The 23,687-nt window shown below is 37.6% G+C and overlaps 1 protein-coding gene across 6 annotated transcripts in view; it reads left to right on the plus strand.

Annotated features, from left to right (window-relative positions):
• The window catches only part of EFEMP1 (EGF containing fibulin extracellular matrix protein 1), a 57,898-nt gene that overhangs the window by 13,802 nt on the left and 20,409 nt on the right, over window positions 1-23,687 (plus strand). For all 6 annotated transcript variants that reach the window (XM_058164904.1, XM_058164906.1, XM_058164905.1 and 3 more), the window contains one exon: window positions 1,217-1,465. In XM_058164904.1, the coding sequence (XP_058020887.1) occupies window positions 1,217-1,465 (249 nt within the window). The remainder of the gene's footprint in view (window positions 1-1,216; window positions 1,466-23,687) is intronic.

The following is a 23,687-nucleotide window of genomic DNA, read 5'->3' on the forward strand; positions in this document are numbered from 1 at the left end:
CAATGATCTACATGGGTTGTTCTCTTTGCATCATACAAGTGTCATATTTTATAAAATACTTTACATGTGGCTGAACAGTTCATCAGTTCTGTCATATTTGATATGAATGATTTATTTAAATAATTTATTTGGCTGCCCTACTCGTGAATAGGAACTTGTTAGCTAAGGGAGGATTAAGAACATTAAAAGAAAATATAATAAAACAAAATCAGAAGCACATTACATACAGCACAACCAAGACCACACTTCAAATATATTCCAAATCATTACAAAACACGCTTATATGGTGAAAGCCAGGTTTTCAAGATCTTATGAAAGACTGACAGGGTCAGGACCATCTTAATCTCAGAGCATATGCTGCTTCAAAGGGAAAGCACTTGATAGAGATGATCTGTTTCTTGGATCCCACAAGGCGACTTGTCTCATAGAAGGGATCCAAAACATATCCACCTTGCCAAATATAGTGGGACAGAGATAAACGGAGACCGGTGGGGGGCAGGATGTTCTGCAGATAACCAGGCCTGTACCATAAATAGCTTTAGAGATGGTTGCAAGCACCTGAACTGAATCTGGAAGCATATAAGGAGACAGTGGAGCTTGCAAAATTAGAAGTGTTACATGAGCCACCTCTGACCCATGCCAGGCAGATTAAAGTCACTCAGTACCATCAGTCTTGGAGTCAATTACTTCAACAAGGAAGCTACTATCTGGCAGGAAACTGGCATCTCATCTGATCCTTCCTGATGACAGCTGATTAGAAAATGTGTTCCAGGATTCCACGTCTCCTTCCTTCTTTCATTCTAAAAAATAATTAGAAATGTTGCAATAATTAAATACATCTACTCCTCTTTTCCAGAGTAGTGTTCATCTTCCTATATACTGTAGTCAGGAGGACACTTACTTACAAAATCAAATATATATTTTAAGAGTGCACTCAGAATCAGAATGCATTGCCTGTCTACTGTATTACCCTATATGTAGGGCTTATTATACTACCTGTTCAAAACCATAGACATATCTCTCTAAATAGGGAATGTGAACTTGTCATCTGATGCTGGCTTGATTTTATACTTGTTCATTCATCAATCCACTTTTTATTCTAGCTACTGATAATTTCCTAAACACTATTGTTTATTTCAGATTATTATTCACAACAAATAACACAGAGCTCATTCTGATTAATAACTCCTTTTCTTTTTGTCATTACTAATCACAGATATTGATGAATGTGAAATTGTGCATGAAGCGTGTAAAGGTGGAATGAAATGTGTTAATCATTTTGGAGGATACCTCTGTCTGCCCAGAACAGCCCAGATTATTGTCAATAACGGCCAAGAAGAAACAGCATCAGACACTGGTAGCAGAAATGGTAATCCCATCATCCGTCGGACGCCTCCAGATCAGGTACCATCTCGGATACAGTGTGCAGCTGGGTTCGAGGCAAACGATCACAATGTGTGCCAAGGTAAGGAAGCTGTTTTACAGCTTGGTAAAAGAAAATTGGAGCAATAATAAATGTGGCCATAGTGTATAATGAATTTAGGGGGTAAAAATGAATGTAGAATGACATTAATCAGAAGTGGTACAAAGAAAAATGATATAATTGGTATTGCAGCATGTGGTGGAATCATATCCCTGCATTTTAATACTGCAGTTCAAGACCACTATATACTAAGATATTCCAAAATCTAGAACCCAGATTAACATCCTCACTGATGAATATAATCTGCCATCTGATCAAAATACCTCCTCTGGTTACAAAAAAGAAAAGAAAAGAAGTATGGGAGAAATGGCAGATTTCAAATACAAAAAGAGCCATAGTTCAGATACTAAAAGAGCTGTGGTGGTACACTGGTTAGAATGCAGTATTGCAGCTGACTCTGCCCACTGCCAGGAGTTCAAACCTGATGGATTGACTCAGCCTTTCATCCTTCCAAGATTAGTAAAATGAGGTTCCAGATTGTTGGAAGCAATATAGCTGACTGTAAACTGCTTAGCACTGTGAAGCGGTATATAAGGATGAAGTGCTATTGCTAAAAAGCTTAGTTACCCAATGAAGTGGTTGGATAGTGCAGTCAATATGGTATTAATTTCCACTGCAGTCAATATGGAATTAGTTTCCATGATGACCACGGATTCAGATAGCTTTAAAAATGGATTGCAGAAATTCACAAGGAAGGGCTTTATCAGCAGGTGTCAATTAAACTAGCAAAAGGAAACTGCAAGGCCAAAACTCAATATAATAGCCAGAAGATGGGACAAAAGGTGATGAAGGTATTGATGGACTTTCTAAAGGATCCACAATCCACTAGGAATTTCTCACAGCAGATTCATAGAAATTTCTTCTGGGCAACCTCTGTGTGGGCAAGCATGAAGATTAAAAATGAAAAATCATAATTCAGACAATACATTTAAAAAGCAAATAATAATTGATTTATAATGTTTATCACACTCTCCTGTCTTAGAATATCAGTTAATTAATAGTAATAGATCCTTACTATCGTAATTGATTAATAGTAGTACTGGAATGAGTAATTAATCCTTAGTCTCTGCAACAAATAAAAGATAAGAATTGAGAAGTGGAAAATTGGAGCATAGAGAGATAGAACCAATATTTGATACCTTGGGAAAGAGAATGGCCCATGAAAGCATCTTAGAAATAATGCCATGAGCTGGGGATTAGAGTCAGTTAGTTCCATTGATTCTTAATTTATAATATACAGTATCCCCAAATGACTTGATTGGCTGGAATCTGAGCAATGTCAATCAAATTAAGATCAACCTTTATGGATGGTGGGCAATATTTACTTTGTATATTCATAGGTCAAACAGGCCTACATTTTACATTTTTTACGATGTAAAAAAGATGCTGAGACTCTAGAAAGAATAGAATAGAATAGAATTTTTTATTGGCCAAGTGTGATTGGACACACAAGGAATTTGTCTTGATGCACATGCTCTCAGTGTACATAAAAGAAAAGATACGTTCATCAAGGTACAACATTTACAACACAATTGATGATCAATATATCAATATAAATCATAAGGATTGCCAGCAACAAGTTATAGTCATACAGTCATAAGTGGAAAGAGATTGGCAATGGGAACTATGAAACGATTAATAGTAGTGCAGATTCAGTAAATAGTCTGACAGTGTTGAGGGAATTATTTGTTTAGCAGAGTGATGGCCTTCGGGAAAAAACTGTTCTTGTGTCTAGCTGTTCTGGTGTGCAGTGCTCTATAGCGTCGTTTTGAGGGTAGGAGTTGAAACAGTTTATGTCCAGGATGCGAGGGATCTGCAAATATTTTCACGGCCCTCTTCTTGATTCGTGCAGTATACAGGTCCTCAATGGAAGGCAAGTTGGTAGCAATTATTTTTTCTGCAGTTCTAATTATCCTCTGAAGTCTGTGTTTTTCTTGTTGGGTTGCAGAACCGAACCAGACAGTTATAGAGGTGCAAATGACAGACTCAATAATTCCTCTGTAGAATTGGATCAGCAGCTCCTTGGGCAGTTTGAGCTTACTGAGTTGGCGCAGGAAGGACATTCTTTGGTGGCCTTTTTTAATGATGTTTTGATGTTAGCTGTCCATTTGAGATCTTGCGATATGATAGAACCCAGAAATTTGAAGGTTTCTACTGTTGATACTGTGTTGTCAAGTATTGTGAGAGGTGGAAGTATGGAAGGGTTTTCCTAAAGTCTACCACCATTTCTACGGTTTTGAGTGTGTTCAGTTCCAGATTGTTTTGGTTGCACCACAAGGCTAGTCGTTGACCTCTCGCCTATATGCGGATTCGTCATTGTCTCGAATGAGACCAATCACTGTTGTGTCATCTGCGAACTTCAGTAGCTTAACAGATGGATCATTGGAGATGCAGTCATTGGTATACAGAGAGAAGAGAAGTGGGGAGAGCACACAGCCTTGGGGGACCCGTGCTAATTGTACAGGTATTTGATGTGATCTTGCTTAGCTTCACCTGCTGCTTCCTGTTTGTTAGGAAGCTTGTGATCCACTTACAAGTCTGTTCCGTACCTGTAGCTGGTTTAGCTTAGTTAGAAGAATGTCTGGAATGATGGTATTGAATGCTGAACTAAAGTCTACAAAAAGGACCCTTGCATAGGTCTTTGGAGACTCAAGATGTTGTAGGATGTAGTGCAGAGCCATATTAACAGCATCATCTGTTGATCTATTTGCTCGGTATGCAAATTGCAAGGGGTCTAACAGCGGATCCGTGATGGTTTTCAGGTAGGAAAGCACTAGCCTTTCAAAGGTTTTCATGACTACAGATGTTAAAGCAACTGGTCTGTAGTCATTCAGTTCCTTGATGGTGGGCTTCTTCGGCACTGGGATGATGGTAGAGCGTTTGAAGCAAGAAGGAACATAACACATCTCTAGTGATTTATTGAAAATATGGGTGAAGATGGGGGCCAATTGGTCAGCACAGACTTTTAAGCAAGAAGGAGTTATCTTGTCTGGGCCTGGAGCTTTTCCTGGCTTTTGTCTGTGAAATAGGTCCTGCACTTCCTTTTCTGTGATCACTAGGGGTTGTGAACCCAATGAAATGGGATCAGTTGTAGGAGGCTTGGCTGTTGTTGGTGTGTCTGAGATGGGGGTTGTGGAGATAGGTGGCTGTAGTTTCCTTTCAAACCTGCAGTAAAACTCATTCAGGTCATCTGCCAGTTGTTGATTACCTTCAGCCTGGGAAGGAGGTTTTCCATAGCCGGTGATATTTTTAAGAGTTTTCCACATGTTTGCTGGTTCATTTGCTGAAAACTGATTCTTTAGCTTTTCAGAGTAGCTTCTTTTTGCTGCTCTTATCTCCCTTGTTAGTGCATTTCTGGCCTGATTGTACAGCATTTTATCACCTTTTCTGTAGGCTTCCTCTTTGGAATGTCGTAGCTGCTTAAGTTTAGGTGTAAACCAAGGTTTGTTGTTACTGTGTATTCGCAAGTTCCTTGTAGGTACACATAGGTCTTCACAGAAGCTGACATATGATGTTACAGTATCTGTGAGTTCATCCAGGTCTGCAGAGGTATCTTTATTCCAATCAGTGCAGTCAAAACATGCCTGTAGCTTTAATTCTGATTCCTCCGTCCAGGTTTTCACTGATTTAATTATTGGTTTTATGGCTTTAAGTCTTTGCCTGTAAGCAGGTACAAGGTGAATCATGCAATGATCAGAGTGTCCTACAGCTGCACGTGGTAAAGACCGATAGGCATCTTTTAGTGTTGTGTAGCAGTGGTCTAGAGTATTCTTGCCTCTGGTGGGACAATTGACATGCTGAAAGTATTTTGGTAGTTCTTTCCTTAAGTTTGCCTTGTTTAGATCTCCCAAAACAATGGCCAGTGAATCAGGGTGTTTGGCTTCAGCCTCCATGATTTGGTCAGCTAGAGTTCGTAATGCCTTGTTTACACAGGCTTGTGGTGGGACATAAACAGCAATTAGAAGAAATGAGGAAAATTCATGAGGCGAATAGTAAGGTTTGCAGTTGATAATTAGAGTCTCTAAATTGTAGAGTCTACAAATCACAGAATTTGTAAATTATGTTAAAATCTTGACACCAGGTTGAATTAATATATAGGCATAAGCCTCCTCCTTTCTTTTTACCAGATGTTTCTGGAATCCTGTCTGATCGTTCAATTTGAAATCCTGGAATGTTCAGGCTGCTATTTTCAATGGATTCATTTAACCAGGTTTCAGAGAAGCATAGGATTGCTGAATTGCGAAAATCAGAATAGTATTTGTTTAAAAGGAGTATTTCATCCATCTTATTTGCAAGTGAGCGTATTTTTGTTAGGAAAATTGAAGGCAGAGGAGTTTTAATGCGACTTCTTAATCTGTTTAAGATCCCAGATCATTTACCTCTTTTCCTTCGTTTCCGTGTGCAGAGAAGAGCAACAAAGATGATTAGGGGACTGGAGGCTAAAACATATGAAGAACAGTTGCAGGAACTGGATATGTCTAGTTTAATAAAAAGAAGGACTAGGGGAGACATGACAGCAGTGTTCCAATATCTCAGGGGTTGCCACAAAGAAGAGGAAGTCAGGCTGTTCTCCAAAGCACCTGAGGGTAGAACAAGAAGCAATGGGTGGAAACTGATCAAGGAAAGAAGCAACTTAGAACTAAGGAGAAATTTCCTGACAGTTAGAACAATTAATCAGTGGAACGACTTGCCTGCAGAAGTTGTAAATGGTCCAACACTGGAAATTTTTAAGAAAATGTTGGATAACCATCTGTCTGAAATGGTGTAGGGTTTCCTGCCTGGGCAGGGGATTGGACTAGAAGGCCTCCAAGGTCCCTTCCAACTCTGTTGTTATTATTATTACATATTATGTTCTCATTTAACTATGGGTTGTAATTGTATTGGTTTTAAGATGAGTTAATGCACTCAGTTTGGGCCTGATAAATCGTATTTAAAGCCAAAACCTTGAGATTTGTGAAAGTTATCGGGGTGTTAACTGCAATTTATTTTAGTGTAAAGAATCTCTCTAAAAAATTTAATTTCTGCTTAATTTAGAAGAGTGTAAATTAATTTGAAAATAAGGCTGGCACTGTAAATAAGTGTAGAGGGAAACAAACTACAGCAATACAATACAAGAGATTTTTTTTTATATTGCACTAGATAACCACTACTCACTATAATTAGATGGAGAGATATTGAGTTTTGAGTTTTGTTTTTCTCAATTGAAGCCAAAGAATGAAAATGAATAGCCTGAGATTTGTATGGGTTTGCTGACGTTTGCTTGGATCCCCATTGGCTTTTCTTCAACCAGTGTTTATGAATCAAAAATGGAATTTGGCTCCAGGTCTTTTCTTTCACAAAACGATACACACACTTAGGGAACAGATGTTGCACTATTTATACTAACAATAAAATGGGAAACAGCCTCCAGAGTTTCCAGCAATGTTGCAAGCCTTATTCCTAATTGTGCAACCCAAAAAATAGCTAACATCCTGGGAATTTTGGAAAGAAAAGTGATAAAAATAGATTTATGTATTATATACACTAATGAATGTTGTTCATTGGTTACCTTTTTAAAATGATGACAAGTTTTAACCTGGATCCAAATGCACAGATATGAACAAAAGTTTAGTCCCAAAGCACAATAGCAGAATAGGATTGCTAATACCAGAGGTCAGAGTACATGATCCAAATTCAATCATAGAACCTCTGCTTAAAAGTTTAGGAAATGGGAATGATTGTCCTCTGAGCCTCTAGCATTGCTTGTCACTGGGCTAGATAAATAGATAGATAATGGATAAATTGTCTGGCTTGGTAAAAAGCAGCATTTCATGTTCCACTTACATGGAAAAGGTCCAGAAAATACCAGAAAGTAGGTCTGGAAGAATCTACAATGTAGACAATGTAGATTCAGCCAGTAAGGACAGCCCTAGGCCACATAATTCAATATAATAAAAGGTACTTCCACATGTCATAGTGTCAGAATCATTTTCTTAAAAAAAACTAGCTGAAGATTAAGTAAATTTCCTTTCCTTTCCTTTCCATTCCATTCCATTCCATAGCTTGTGAGGTGTAGCCCCTATCTACATTGTACACTTTTATTGATTTTCAATTAATTGAACAGTAATACACCCACCCACCCCGAATACACTCTTCTCAGGGGTGAAATTCAAAATTTTTCCCTACCAGTTCTGTGGGCGTGGCTTGGTGGGCGTGGCAGGGGAAGGATAATGCAAAATCCCCATTCCTATCCCACTCTGGGGCCAGTCAGAGGTGGTATTTGCCAGTTCTCCAAACTACTCAAAATTTCCACTACCAGTTCTCCAGAACCTGTTAGAACCTGCTGGAATTCACCACTGACTCTCCTTTAAAAAGTATCCTGTGGAATTTATGTTGGCACGGATCAGGAGACAGGCCCCTAATCAAACACCACCGGAATAGAAGGAATAATTGCTAAAATAGTTGAAATGTGTGACATTATCATATTAATGGATTTTTTTCTTAATTGCTTTGCAATATGAACATGAAACTTCAGCATTATCTGCTTTATCACCTACAACTCTACGCCATAGTGCCCATTCTTGAATAACTTCCAGTGAGAGATCATATGATTATGAGCCATGGTGGTGTAGTAGTTACAATGCAGTATTGCAGACTAATTCTGCTGACTGCCAGGGGTTTGATCCTCACCGGCTCAAGGTTGACTCAGCCTTCCATCCTTCCGTGGTTGGTAAAATGAAGAGCCAAAGTCAGCAATATATTATTCTGTAAACTGCTTAGGGAGGGCTGTAAAGCCCTGTTAAGCGGTATATAAGTCTAAGTGCTATTGCTCTTCGTGTTGGCTGGTCTTGACACTCTTTGAAAGCTTCAGTTAGCTAAAATCCAGCTGCAAGACTTCGGACTGATTGCTTCAGGCGCTATATTACATCTGTTGAGGACTTGGATTGACTGCGTATTTTTAACAAATTCTGTTCAAACTGTTAATGTTTATATTTCAAGCTGTACAGACAAATCTGCTGCCATACCAACTCTAGGGAGTGCGTGGGGGGAGAAGAAGGTTGGCAGGATTGAAATGGGAGATGAAGTGAGCTGCTCTCAGGAAATGGAATCTTTGGCATATTTATTTATTTAGTAAATCTATAGGCGACCCATTTCATATACATGACTCTGAATAGCTCAGAATTAAAACAAAATAAAAACAAAAAGAAGCAGAATTAAAAACAACAAAAATTACATAAAAATAGCAGCCAAGAACACTCATAAACACTCATAATGGGCTCACCTGTACTATTAAATGAATTTGGGGACAGTTTTAGATTGTTGATAAAAATAGGGAAATTTATGGTAAAAATAAAGAGGGGCAAATGTTAGTAGAAAAGTAATGTTAGGTGAATGTATGTTGAAAGGAGCAAAAATATCTGTGTATCACTTTCTTTTAGATAAGAAAAGATAAGAAAAATCAGAGTACTTAAATCCATGTGGTAAAAGAAGAAACCTAGTCAAGAATGAATGGGTACTAAATGAACACAGGTTAAATATAAAAGGGATTGAATATTGTGACTCAAATGCATTGAAGTATATTTGGTGCATAGAAAGAATAAATTGAGATCAAAGCTGTTTTTCCTGAAAGTTAACAGCATGATGAACATGAAATGCATGGACAAGATGTAAATAACAAGCTAACAGTTGTTAATAATCCATTCACATACAAAAACAAAATAGTAGAAAATGCTGAAGTTACACAAGTCCTTGAAAGCTTCACAATTTTGTTCATATAACAAAATTACTGCTACAAACTGCTCAAATACGAAAGATCACACTTCGATGGAAAATACTAGTAACATAGAAAATACTGTAATCATTGTACAAGAAATGAGAGAATAAATGGAACCAACTCATAAAATTGTGTTTTAACCAATGATTGGAAATCTTTTTTGATTTCCAGCTGCAGACAATATCTCTTGAAGTTCAAATGTCAAAATCCTGAAATCCTTTCAAGACTCATTTGCAACTGATGTACAGTGTGTTCTAATAATTAGAATGGATAAACAAAAATTATTGTGTACATTTTTGAGAAAGATGTAGTTTCTATACTGTGAAGAGTTACATTTTACCTTATCCAGTATAGGCTTGTGTGAACTAAAAATACAAAAGGGATTTGCAAATTATAGAGTGATTGGGCAGCTTGATCTACACGTGGTAATTATGAAATTGCTTCTATACTAATTAACATTTTTGTGTTTCATTTGTGTCACGTTGCTCTCAAACTATAGTAAAAGCATTCTCTTATTGTAAGTCTAGGGCGGCTATTTCCATTTTTTGTTATGTATAATTAGATATTGTGCATAATACTGAAACTCAAAAAAGATGCAATGAAAGCAAATTGAGCTAGTTGCTTGTTTTCATAAATTACAGTTATCCAATAATACAGTACAGGTGTAGTCAGTCCATAATATTCCATTTGGTTTTTCACTTCTATGATCAGGCTGTGTTGAACTGCTCTGGATGCTGTATTTGGGTTGTGGGTTTTTTTCTTTGTTTTTGTACTTTAGCACAGCTTATTGATTCCCCAAGCCTGCCCATCTTTCTGTAAGGAGGGCACTTTTTTGGATACATGAAATATGAAAAAGTGATATAGTAACTGTTCTGATCGGGAGAACAAGGGGGGTAGGAACTGAGGCAAAGGCAGCTCAAAGATAAATCCCTTTATTAGGGTAACAGCAACAACAACTTCCAGTCAAGCCACTGTTTGTATAGCAGCTGTTAAATGGGTAAGCCAATAGCGCACATCTATTTTTCCCGCCGGCAGAGCTGTCAGTGTCAGAGCGTCTTAGCCAATGGGAAAACATTCCCATGTTGCTATGCAACAGTGTGGCTTGAGGACGCAATAGTAACAAATCATACTTAGTTTACTTTACATAATATGCTTGCTTTGTTTTTGATCTAAGGGCTCCTGCTGTTTTACTGTTTTGTGCCCAGCCCAGGATTGTTATTACAATATGGACAGCTATATCAATCTTTTAAATATAAATAAATAAAACTAAAGAATCACCTGAATGCTGCAATCCAACCACATGGTGTGTGAATTATTGTGATGAAGCTCACACAATCTGCAGATGTTTGCAATCTAAAAGATCTATTTTAAATCTTTGAATTCTAAAATAGATTTTCAGATGTTTATCAAATTATTTGAAAACATTCATAAAGATTAAACTAGGTGGCACATTCTGTTTTTAGATTTTCTATGCATTAATTACAAGAAGCATAAATTTGGATGCCTACTCCAAGATATTTTCACTGTGGCAGGGAGGTGTTCCTAGGAGGAATGATCTTTACCTCAGCTTATATCTGAAATAAAATAATTTGGCAGCTTAATATCTTCCATTTCCATTTCTGGAAATGTCAAGCCAAACAGGGCAAAACTATTGTAAAATAAAACACAATAAAGCAAACAATGTTTAAGAACAATTAATAAAAGAATTAAAAACAGTTCATTAAAAATACCAAGAAAACAATAGTCAAACCTAAAAGCAAATCAGTGATGGCTGTGAGGTATGTCTTCATATATGTGTCCAGTTGTTTTCTGGAAGAAGCTAATGTAGACCACTTGAAAGAAAGTTCCATAACTGGGACACTATAATAAAGAAGAGTGTACTTTTAAAGGGGACGCGGTGGCTCAGTGGCTAAGACAATGAGCTTGTCGGTCGAAAGGTTGCCAGTTCAATGGTTCAAAACCCTCGTGCCTCGTAATGGAGTGAGCTCCTGTTAGAAAAATAGGGACCACCTTTGGTGGGAAGGTAACAGCGTTCCGTGCGCCTTTGGCGTTTAGTCATGCCGGCCACATGATCATGGAGACGTCTTCGGACAGTGCTGGCTCTTCGGCTTTGAAACGGAGATGAGCACCGCCCCCTAGAATCGGGAATGACTAGCACATATGTGCAAGGGGAACCTTTACCTTTTACTTTTTCTGTAAATCCACTTGGACTCCCTGGCTTGTCCATAAATTGCATGGTATTGGGAAAAGAAAGTTTTTAAGTACTGGGCTTTCAAGACTGCTTGTGGTTTTTTGTTTTTTTTAAATTCAAAAAGTTTTACAGAAAAAAATTTTTTCCCCTTTCCCCACTTCCCTCCCCTCCTTCACAACCCCTCACCCCCCCCAACTTCCCGGAATGAGCACAAGGTATAGTTAAAAATAAAACAAACATATGCTAAAAAAATTTTGTCCCAACTTAATTATACCAAGACTGCTTGTGTTTGTGTGTATGCTTTTGAGTCAGTGTTAATCCCTTGTCACCACTTGAACTGGTCCCTGCAGTCTTCTTGGCAAAATTTTCAGAAATGGTTTGCTCTTGTCTTCTTCTTCATAGAGGGCTAAGAACATGCAGTTGATTTCATGCCTAAAGAAAGACTAGAACCCGCAGTCTCCTGATTTCTAGCTAGTACCTTAACCACTATCCTAAAGTGGCCCTTTTTCAAGACTAACAGAAGCATACTAAAGATAAGAGGCCCTAGTCTTACCTTTGGGACATTATGCAATAAAGCTGAAAGATCTCTTCCGAACTGCATTGTGCAGCACACAATTGGAGGGTGTGAGGTAGAATAGAATAGAATAGAATAGAATAGAATTGAATTGAATTGAATTGAATTGAATTGAATTTATTGGCCAAGTGTGATTGGACATACAAGGAATTTGTTTTGGTGCATATGCTCTCAGTGTACATAAAAGAAAAGAAAAGAAAATACCTTCATCAAGGTACAACATTTACAACACAAATGATGGTCATAGGGTACAATTTAACCCTTAATGATAGCAATAAAAAGTTACAGTCATATAGTCATAAGTGGAAAGAGAATGGTGATGGAAACAATGAGAAGATTAATAGTAGTGTAAATACTAGTTTGACAGTGTTGAGGGAATTATTTGTTTAGCAGAGTGATGGCCTTCGGGGAAAAAACTGTTCTTGTGTTTAGTTGTTCTGGTGTGCAGTGCTCTATAGCGTCGTTTTGATGGTAGGAGTTGAAACAGTTTATGTTTCAATATGCCGGTAACTTGCCAGTCCCAATCAGTTCACATGAATTAAAGCTGGAGAAAATTGAAGATGCTGAAAAATAATGGGGTTTCTTTAGCTATTGTGGGGAAAATACATCTGACTCTTTGTATGTAGCATGATTATTAAATTATTTTCCACAGTGTGACTCTCTTGTATACTAAATCAGATAGTCTAAGTCAGATGCTTATAAACTTCAGCTGTTTCTTCCCCCATATTAGTATTTAAGATTTGGTAAACGCAGATATTAGGAATTCAACCTGGAACACCTTGTATGCAATGTATGCATAGAGGTGTCTTATTGAGCTATTCCTCTTATGCTCACTTCTGTGTAGATTTTAATAATAGCAGCAGTAGTTCCACAAGCAGCCATATTAATTATTTTTTTGCAAAAATATTGAACCACAACTCTTTGATTATGGCATGAACCTATTTTTTAAAATAATTCTTGAAAGACTCTTCTAGGATTGACTTATAGTGGCTCTATTTTTCTGCTAATCAAAGGCTGTCCTTTCATAAGACTTTGGAGTTGCATTGCACAATGGTGGTGAATTTTTCTTTGCTTTTGTTGGCAACCAGTTTACTCTACCATTGCACCCAATTAATAAAATTACAGAACTAACATCTAAAGTATATGTTTGTCTCTTTATTATTTGAACCAAAGCTTCTTAATAAGTTTCACTTAGGAAAAGTGGTATCAGACACAAAGCCAACTGTGAGGTGATTTTATTTATTTAAGTTTTTGTTGTTAGTTGCGAAGTCGTGTCCGACCCATCGCGACCCCATGGACAAGTACCAAATTCCAACTGAAATACTCACTGATAAGTCCATCTTCAGAGACTTTTTGTGAGGCTGCGATAATATGCTTATTTTATTCAGGAATAAGTCCCTTTAAAACTTCATGCGAAAGACAGTTCTGTTAAATTCAAAGGAGCTACCTTTTAGGTAAATGAACATAGAGTTACAATTAAATCCTATGCATATTTTTACTTTCATGAAATGTCACTGAAGTGTTTGTGATAAATATTTAATTTAGTAGAATTGTCTTCTAAGTAAACATCTAAGTGAAAGCAGTGGTCATTTCTACATCTTTTGGGAGAAAAACACATCTAACTGCACATTGTCTGAAGAAGAACTTACTTGTCCCATGTTTAAATTACTGCCAATTTGTTTTCATTGGATCATCTGGAGTTCACTTATTATAGAAAACAGAAAAAAGAACTAAACCAATCATTCACCACTCTCTACCAAAGTCACTTTTTTAAAAATCCTTAAGGGTTAAACTTTTTTTGACATTTATCTCTACATTTACCAAGTCAGAATATAATATCATTGCCTTACTTTAGAAAAATGGGTGAAAAAAATAATGAATAGCTTCCAAGTTCTTTGAACTTAAATTTAATAAACCCAACCAGCATGTTTTGAGGGATGGAATTATTTCCCATTAAGGAATCTTTGTCAGTCTTCTTCTAATCTTATTCATTTGCATTAAAGTTCATAAATTGATCATGTCTTTTTCAACTTTTTGTGCTTATGCAAAATATTTATCCTTTAAAATAATGGCTATTGTTCACTTTCATGTAAGCTTTTCCAACAAAAATGCCCCCCAATACTCCTGAAGAAACCAAACATTACTATGGTGAATGAATCAAGTAAACATATCAGTTCTATAGGCAAGCTCTCAGTTGTGACCTGGGCTACTTACAGCAGAAGACTGGTAAAGCATAAGTATTTTACAGAATTGTTTTAAGAATTGATGTGCTAATGTAGTGCAATGGCCCCTATCTCCTTTTTGTGAACCCCAGAATCTCATCAGACCACCACTGCCAAAAATCAGTGTCCTTTTGGGAGAGAAACAAACCTGCAATAAATATGAGCTGAATTTAGTTACAATAAATAAACTCTCCTCACAGGAAAAGACTATTATTGAGGTATAATATAGAAAGTTCATGCTAGCTCTAAATTTCTTTAATACATCTCATGCTAAACCTATTTAGCAAATATCCTGACATGTTCTGAAATGCTCCCTATTTTTGCACACAGTTCAGATTGTTAGCTCGTGAGATGAATAAACCTTGACTACATTCCTTATCTAACCAAGGACATACCTACGTCTGTGCTAGAAGTGTGCTAGAGGATCACATGGACATCTTTGATGGGGGAAAATCACCATGGCTTGTTCCTGGCTGAGCCCTTCAAAGGCATATTTTAAAGCTGGAACAGCATCAGGAATCTACTTATTTACTCAGGGAGTTGTAGAGAAAGGAACCTGCTGCCAAGAGATAGCATGATTGCAGATGGAAAACAATATCCTGGTTCAGATAAGTCTTCCTCTTTTGATAGCTGTCACTGAACTCAGCTTGAACTTGAGCTGCATTTGCAGCCTGTAAACCACAAGCCTCAAAAGGGCCAGGGGATTTCTTCAGAGGGAAAGTTGGGGGCTTGAGGATAAAATTATCTTGAGTGGGTGGACAAACTATCAGTTCAGTGTGGTAGCACTTATGTCAGAGCTCCAGGTAAAAGGGACCTTTTGGATGACAATGAAAAGAAAGACCTAGGTCCCTAGAAAAGTGCTACCAGATTTGGGAATATGGGCTAGGGCAGGGGTCTACAACCGTGGCAACTTTAAGCCTGGAGGACTTCAACACAAAGCTGGCTGGGGAGCTGGCTAGAGGGACAGAGTAAGGGCTAAAAAGTAGTTTCCTATATAAAACAGTTTACTCAGCTAACACATTAAGAACTTTTAATCACAGCTACATCTCTCAGTAGTAAATTCTTCTCTTTCCTCTCTATCCCACCATGAATCACCAGTCACTAATGCAGACAGGCTCTGAGTCATGGCTCTTAACATTAGTACTTTTGGCACATTCATGCTACAGGTTTAAACAAGCACAGCTTTATTACCTCTTCTCAAGGAATTCTAAGAATTTTATTTCATGGGATAAAAAAACAAGGATTTCTGAGGGCAAATTCTCTGTACCAATTCTCTGGATTCTTTGGGGAAAGCTGGAGGAACAAAGGAAATCAAAGGATAACTCTGATATACATTTGCATTACAGATGGAGATATAATATAAGTGGCCTTAGCCATGCAGCCTGTAGCCAAGCAGAGACAAGTTTGTCCATCATTTCAGTTCTTGATCTAGAAATGTTTTGCTGGCTTAGCACTGAGTGGAAAGATGGTATCTGTAATGGGAAGTAGGAATAACCTTGAGAAGCAAGACGAAGAGCCGCAACCAAGACAATGGTCGGATAGAAAACAATTTGAGTCCCAGGCAAAAATGTAATTTGAGAAAATGTCTCAGGCTTGATCTCCCTAATTCTCTTTAAGTTAAAGGGTGGGAGAAGAGGCCCATTCAGATTTACGATATTCTGTTATTGTAACCATATAATAAAAATAATATTAGCATTCATAGCTTTAGTTTCCTAGTCTGTTCTACCTCAAAGGGCTGACAGTATGAGAGGAACAAGAAGAAAAGCAACTTTAAGAAAAGTTGACTTTGCTAAATGTAGAGTTGTCATTCTGCCATTGCAGAAACCTAGCAGTGATCATTGGATGAAAATAACAGATAAATAAAAATTTACCTCTTTGTTGCTAGCTATTGGTTGCGTGAATTTTTTCTTGCTCAAATGTGGCCAGTCTAACAATGTCAAAGGGATAAAAAATAATTGGAATGTCCTTACTTAACTGATAAGTGTAATAATTCAGAATACTTTGTGGCTCTAATCGGGAGAACACAACCTGCTCTTCCCAAAGCCTTGGATACTGCTCTCTGAGACTTTCAAGATGTATTTATTTAATATGACAAGATGGGAATATTAAACAAATATGGCACAATTTATTTAAATCAAAGCTATTTTTGCCCTGGATCCACCCATTTTAGGGTGAACTATTTTTCAGTATTGTGGCCTGACCTATACATGTACCAAATAAGATAACAGAACATCTAAAATCTTACCAACTACAGATAAAATATCACATTTTTTTTATGTTAATAAAGGGGAAAAAATCTCCTTGCAGATAGAAAATTAGCACTGCAGTTTATACATAATATTATGTAACTAGCATACATAATAACTATGTCATTAACGTTCTCCTTTTTATTCACTTCTTATGGCAAATCACCATCCATACTGTTGCCAAGAAAAAGATATAGACGTAGTCAGCAAGAATCAAATTCTTACCATTAGTGCTTATAATAAAGTGTACATTTACTCATTGAGAAGCACTCGTCTATTAATGGAAATGTAGAGTATCTTTGATCCATAGATTTCCCTATTAAAATACTTGGCTCACACCCACTCACAAGATGCCTTACCAAAGCACAATAAAATAATTGTTGCAGTCTACTGTGAAAGACTGCAAGCTCTTCTCCATAAAGTTTTGATTAGAGTTGGGCATAAATTACATTTTGAAACTCTGCTTCAAATTTGTAGACAATAAAATTAGGTGAACATTTTTTTCAAAATTCCCCAATTTCTCAAGGGTAAGATGATAGGTCAAAGTTTGGTGGTAGACTTTTCATTTCTTTCTACTTCATGACTAGTTTATGGCAAACAGGTTTTATAGAGAATTTTCCTGGATTACAAAGGATATTGGGAAAAGAAATATATGTGAAAATGTCAATTTGTGACCTACCAAACTAAACTATAGGCATGTTTGGTAATTTACTTGGAGGACACTGAGACTTTCATTGTTGCTGTTTTTCTCTGGTTGGAATAAAAGGAAACAGTTTTCAGTGTTTTGAAGACCTCCAAGTAGGACATTTTAGTGATTCTTCTAGCCTTGAAAAGGAACATTTGATTTTCCTGGATACTCAGTGAAAACTTGAAATGGCAGTAAAAAGTGCTCTTGTGGTCTTGGCAAATGTTTAATCTTGCTACCCTTCAGTTTGATTGTCAAGTACTTGATAGGCCAAAATCTGTAACTTAAATAAGTCATAATTTGTGCAAGCTTTACTTCCTAGATTTCCTAGAGGTGAAATAAGCAAAACAAAAATGGTTTGCAACCTGGAAATATTTTCAAAAATCATCAAATTTTAAAAGATTTTAAAAATGCAGATAATTAGCCAGGTTGGTCTGATGGTTAAGAGCAAAAAGCAGGAGACTGTGACTTCTATTCATTCTCTTTCAACCCAACCCACCTCTCAGCGTTATTGTGGGGAAAATAGGAAAGGAAAAATGTGTTGAATATATTTGCTGCCTTTAGTTATTTGTAAACATAATAAAGATAGGATAAAAATAAATAAATAAAAATACTAGACATGAGATTTTCTATTTCTTTTTAAGAAAGAAAGCAGCTTCATATCCAATACATACTAACTTGATTTACATTTCCGTTACCTCTTGATTTCTTTTTTTACAATTGTTGAGGTGATGAACCAGAAAGTTAATTTAGTTATTTTATTTTATTTAACTGTCCTTGTGCTTCTTTGTTTCAAAAACATTTTTAAAACTGTAGAAAATGGTAATGAAGAGAATATATGGAACAATTTCATAATAATTCTGAAAAATGATGTGCCAAAGAAGGAAAAACACTTTTTATCTGTAATTATATTTTTGAATATCCTCCAAAATTCATTGGTCATCATGGGTGGGCTATTGCTGTTCATATGTTGCATTAGTTTAATGTTTGCTTGATATAGAACAGGAACATTTTTAAAGAAGTAACTTGGGAAAGATCTCCACAGTTGGTACAACCTGTTAAAATCCAATTACTACCTTGATAACTAATGTCAAAATACTGACTAGAACACTTTTGGTAAATGTATCAGATTCATTTCTTTTTTAAAAGCAGGCCACACTTTATAATATGCAATATTTTATCTTCTGAAATGATGGAAACAGTCTTCCCCAATATGCTTTCCAGCAAATATTTATTTATTTATTTTGTCAACAAATACAAGAAAACAAGTAACAGAGTAGACCCAGACATGGACACATGAAAAAATTTTGGACAAAAAAAAAAGATATAAATTGGCAAAACATAGCCATAAACACATAGAATGATTACATATAATTGGAAACAGTAGGACAGGGATAGTAGGCACGCTGGTGCGCTTATGCATACGCCCTATGTTGGGATTACAATTCCCAGAATTCACAATATCGTGTAGAAATGTACCCAACAACTTTAAATAGTTGGATCCCATTAAGTGTAATAAAAAGACTCTGAAGCTGTGTTCGAATAGTGGAAATACTCCTTTATACTGTTGTAGCTAATTATGGCTTAAGCAAGTCTCACTCATGGAATGGGGATGAAATAAGGGAAATCATGGGGACAAGAGGGGGAATCATGTTGTCAGAGCATGATTGTACCATGATGCTTGTCGATCAGAAAGGTCCATAGTTCGGCAGTTCAAATCCCTAGTATAGGTCTCCTACATGAGCAGGGGGTTGGACTACATGACCTCCAAGGTCCCTTCCAACTCTATTACTGTTTACTGTTTACGCTTTGAATGCCATTGTTAAAACATTAGATCCTGGGCAACAAAGTCTTGGATTTTTCCAACCCTGCAACCAGCAACCAAGAGTAACAAGTTCCTAGCACATGCTTGGATGGCTAGGACGCAATGCTCTGTAACCATGGACCTCAGATTGTCAAAAGTTTAAAAGGACATCAAGACAGCTTGTGGCTTGTTACATAAAAGGGGCTGGCTGTTCTAAAGGAACAATTGCACTGAAGTGAAAAGGACTGGTGGGAACCAGGCTGAAATGCCAAGCATGGCTGTGATTATCTAGTTGTAGGAAGTGAAGTGCAGAGATTAGAATGTTACATAAGAAAACAAATGAGCTGAATGAGTCAGGGGTTTGGGGAAGAATGAGTCAGAGTCAAGAATGAACCAAGCCAGGCATGCAAATGGAGAACTGAAGGATCAAGAGAAAAGAGAGAAATCCTAAGGCCCCCCTGGCTTGGAGTCACTTCCAGTGAAATCTGTGAATACACAAGTCAGTCAGGTTTGTTTTTAGGTTTCAGAGGGAATCCAGTGGTCACAGGCATGGAGGGGAAGCTGCAGCGGATGCCTTAAAAGAACAGTTTGCTTCAAGAAAGGGTCGTTTGGAACCTCAAAGCAGCTCACCCAGCATTTTAGCACAGAACAACAATCATTCTGCCAAAGTCAGCACCAGAAGGGACAAAACAGTATAAATAACTTCTCAAAGAAGCACTGGGTACATTTTTTGGCAAATGCAGAGAAATCACTGGCAATTAATGAACCTGACAGGAATGAGGACAATGAAATGCAAATTGATCTGTATTCAGCAGGGTGGAAAGGCAGTAGGCTCCCTTCCCCCCCCCCCCACATACCCACATACCTTTTATATTCTTTTTGGCTATCTCATAAATCTTAGCACATAACCAAGCAATTTCAAGAGTACTTTTGAAACCTGTTCTTCATGATTATATAAAAAAAAAGTTTGCTAAAGTTTGCGTGGTGGATGCACCTCAAGTCTTGCATTGTTATAATAAAGCATTCGTCTTCCACTGCATTATGGGGTTTTTGCAGTGGGTGGTGAAACCTATAATAGCATTACATGACCCTAAAGTTTACAGGGGGCTAAGCAGTTAAATATCTCTGGCTTGCGTTTGCTGAGCTGTTAACATTTTATAAAGGTATAAAGAATCTTGCAAAGATGTAAGGAAAGACTTAGAAAATGTAGAGCTGTTAAGAAGGAAGAATAAAAGGGAGACACGTGCTGAGAAAAATAGAAGTTAGGAAGGGAAGATGCAGAATTTTTGTATCACTGAGATGGGCAGGATAAAAATGTAATAAAAGATGCAAGAGGGAAAGAAAAGACAAAGAGAACAAAGAGAATAGCATAGGGACAGAGAAGAAGTAGAGATGTGGGGGGAGTGGACTTGTCTGAGCTCATGATATTATGTGTTTGATTATTGAGGCCATTTATTTTTATTCTGTTCCAGAATACATACTGAAAATTATAGCAGATCTCATATTTTCTATTTTAGATCTGTATAAATGGCTACAGCTCTGCATAATTAGTTGATGGTTCATTTTCCCACTATGAAGAATTCTTCCTTGTTCATTTTTGCTGCTCAAGCCATTATTTTTTACTCCCTCCACTTTACTTCAGCAACTTTATTCACCTCTCTCATTAATCCATAGCATCCAGCAAACAAGGTTAAAACCACTGGAGAAAATATATGGGTGACCACCCACCATTTTTCATCTTTAGGGTCTTTTAAATGCAAGAGAGGAATGAGCACCTTGTGTAGAAGAAGCCAGTGGTAGGTTTCTACCGGTTCGCCCTGGTTTGGGTGAACCGGTAGTGGTGGTGGTGGGAGGCTCCGCCCACCCACCCAGACATCATCACAGACACTCTGCGCATGTGCAGAATGTTATGCGCATGCACAGAAGTGCCACACATGAGCTAAGCGAGTGCATACACACATGTGCTTCCAGTTCGGTAGCGAAGGTAAGTGGAACCCACTATTGGAAGAAGCTTCTCTTCATAGCAACCAATTGAGGGGGAAGAATATCACCAAACAAATGTCTATAATATATACTGAACAAATGTGAAACAGAAATTAGCAATGCATTTCTTTTCATTTGATGTGGGGAGAGGATCATATTTGTTTGTTTCTCCAGATCTAGTGGTATTTCGCTTCTTATATCTGGTTTTGGTCTACTTACCATTGATTCTGGTTCCTAACATTTTTACCTTTAGTCCCAGTTAATTCTTTTATGAGATATTTAGCATGTGTGGAAAAAATACTTCTTAGGTGTCACTAAAATTCTAGTCTAGGATTTTTTTGATTCTTCAATTAAAAAGAATCAATTTTACCTTGGTCACATCACTTGATTAAATTATTAGAAGTCAGTTCTTAGACAAGCAAGTGGATAAACATTTATTTGCCTTACCATCATATTATAAGAATTCTTGATACAATGGATGTTGATTTATATCTTATCTTTACACTTGAAGTAGCTAATGGTAATTAGAGTAAAATAAAGTAAGACAATTAATAAAATGGATCTAGCAACCTGCAGACCTATCAGTCTGACATCAATACCTGGGAAGATTCTAGAAAATATAATCAAGCAACGAATCTGCAAACACCTAGAAGCAAACAAAGTCATAACCAGTAGCCAATATGCATTTGTCAAAAACAGATCATGTCAGACAAATCTTATTCATTCTTTGATAAAGTGGCAAAATTAGTGGACCAGGGAAATGCTATAATTTACTTGGATTTCGCTAAAGCATTTGATAAAGTAGACCACAACCTACTTTATAAGATAGAAAATAAAAACATTGTTAAAAGTACTATTAAATGCACATTAATAACATATAGATACCACCCATAAAACTTAATAATTAAATTAGTTTTTATGAATTAGAACCTGCCTGAATTCAAGCACATTTGCCTGACAGGAGAAAGAAAAACAGTGATGAAAATAATCTAGCCTTTCTTCCCAAAGAATTCCACATCATTTGTTTCTCTTTTCTTTCTGAACATTTGAGATTTTCTATGCAGCAGTACTGCCATAATATCTTCTTTAAGAAAGACTTGTAATGTTGTAATATGTGACCTCCCTCAATGACTCCCATAATATATGAAATGAATTGTTTCATTTGAATGATGATTAGGCAAGAGATAAATATACCATATTAGTTTTTATTTTTTTAGATTTTAGATTTTAATGAACACCATATAATAAATACCATATTAGTTTTTAATCCATAAGTCAAATAAAACAGTTGGAGAACCTTGCAACTTTATCAGATATTTCATTGAAAAAGAGCAAAAACCAAAACTCATAATTTAAAATCATATTTTCAATAGGAGAGATTAGCTTGCTTACTTATATCCAAATCCTAAAATCTGGATTTCACTTTGGGGACAGTCAAGATCCTGTTGTACACTGAAATTTAAAAAGTGATGACTTTTTCTGGTCTGAAATCAGCTTCTCTTAAACTGCTGCAGCTTGTAAAACACTAACAGTGCCCCTGGTACTCATTTGCTCCCTCTTAGTGTCTTTTCTTTTCATTACAATTTACTACTTGTAACACAGAGACATAGACCCTTGGCACTTCTTTCCCCAGAACCCTGCTCCCTTTATGTGTGCGTGTTTTCAAGTCAGTGTTGACTCCTGGACAAAGTTTGGGAAGTTGTCTGCCATTGCCTTCTTGGCTCATGGATCTAGACTGATACCTGAACCACTACACCAAACTGGATCTCAGTTAAAATCTACCTTCCTGGAAACCATCCAAGTTAGAAAAAACACAACTCCTTTAGTTCAGGGGTGAAATCCTATCAGTTTGGCTGAACTGGTAGCAATGATTGCCATCGGTTTGGCGAACCAGTAGCAATCATCTGTCGTGGCCCCATCCATGCCCGCCCAGTTACCTGCTCGCCCAGTTGGTGCTTCCGTCCACTCGGCACTTCTGGCTGCTCGGCCAACCCACCCACCCCCGTCCTATATAAATTCCCCAGCTACTCGCCTCACCTGCTCAGCTCACCAAAGGTAAGCAATGCATGCTGCCCTCTCGCCCTTCGCCTTGGGTTGGGGGCTGAAGCCCAGGGACGTGTGATTCCCCGAGGCCCCAGAGCCACAACCCGCCTCAACCAGGTCGGGGAATGCACCATTCCCTGGCTTTGGTCTTGCTCTAAAGCAACCACCCGCTCACTGCCTGCCTCGACCGGGTTGAGGAATGCACCATTCCCTGGCACCTGCTGCCCACTCTCTCTTCCCATCCTTACCTTCCTCCCATGGCTGGCTGCCAGGGAAGGCAAGCCAGGACTGAACCATCACCACTGGGCTCCCCGCCAGCCCAAATCTTGCCCCCCTTGTCGCGAGATGCCTGCAGCCAAGCCTCTTTTTTTTCAGTGTGCTTGGAGGCGCTTCTTGTGCTGAAAGATGCAGCACCTGAAGGGTTCTTATAGCAAAACTTACCGGAGCCGCATTCCCCTTCTTAAATGCGCTGCCGCCATCACCACCCTGTTCCATGTGCTGGCTGCGTATGTGCACACCATTTATTTATTCATTCATCATTCATCAGCGGCAGCAGGCAATGGTGTGCAATGGAACAGGGCGGCAATGGCGGCAGCGCGTTTAAGAAGAAAAGTGCAGCTTTTCAGTAAGTTTTGCTACAAGAAGCCTTCAGCCACTGCATCTTTCAGCACAAGAAGCACCTCCAGGCACACTGAAAAAAAGA

Source organism: Ahaetulla prasina, chromosome 1 (genome assembly GCF_028640845.1).
Source record: "Ahaetulla prasina isolate Xishuangbanna chromosome 1, ASM2864084v1, whole genome shotgun sequence".
NCBI lineage: Eukaryota > Metazoa > Chordata > Lepidosauria > Squamata > Colubridae > Ahaetulla > Ahaetulla prasina.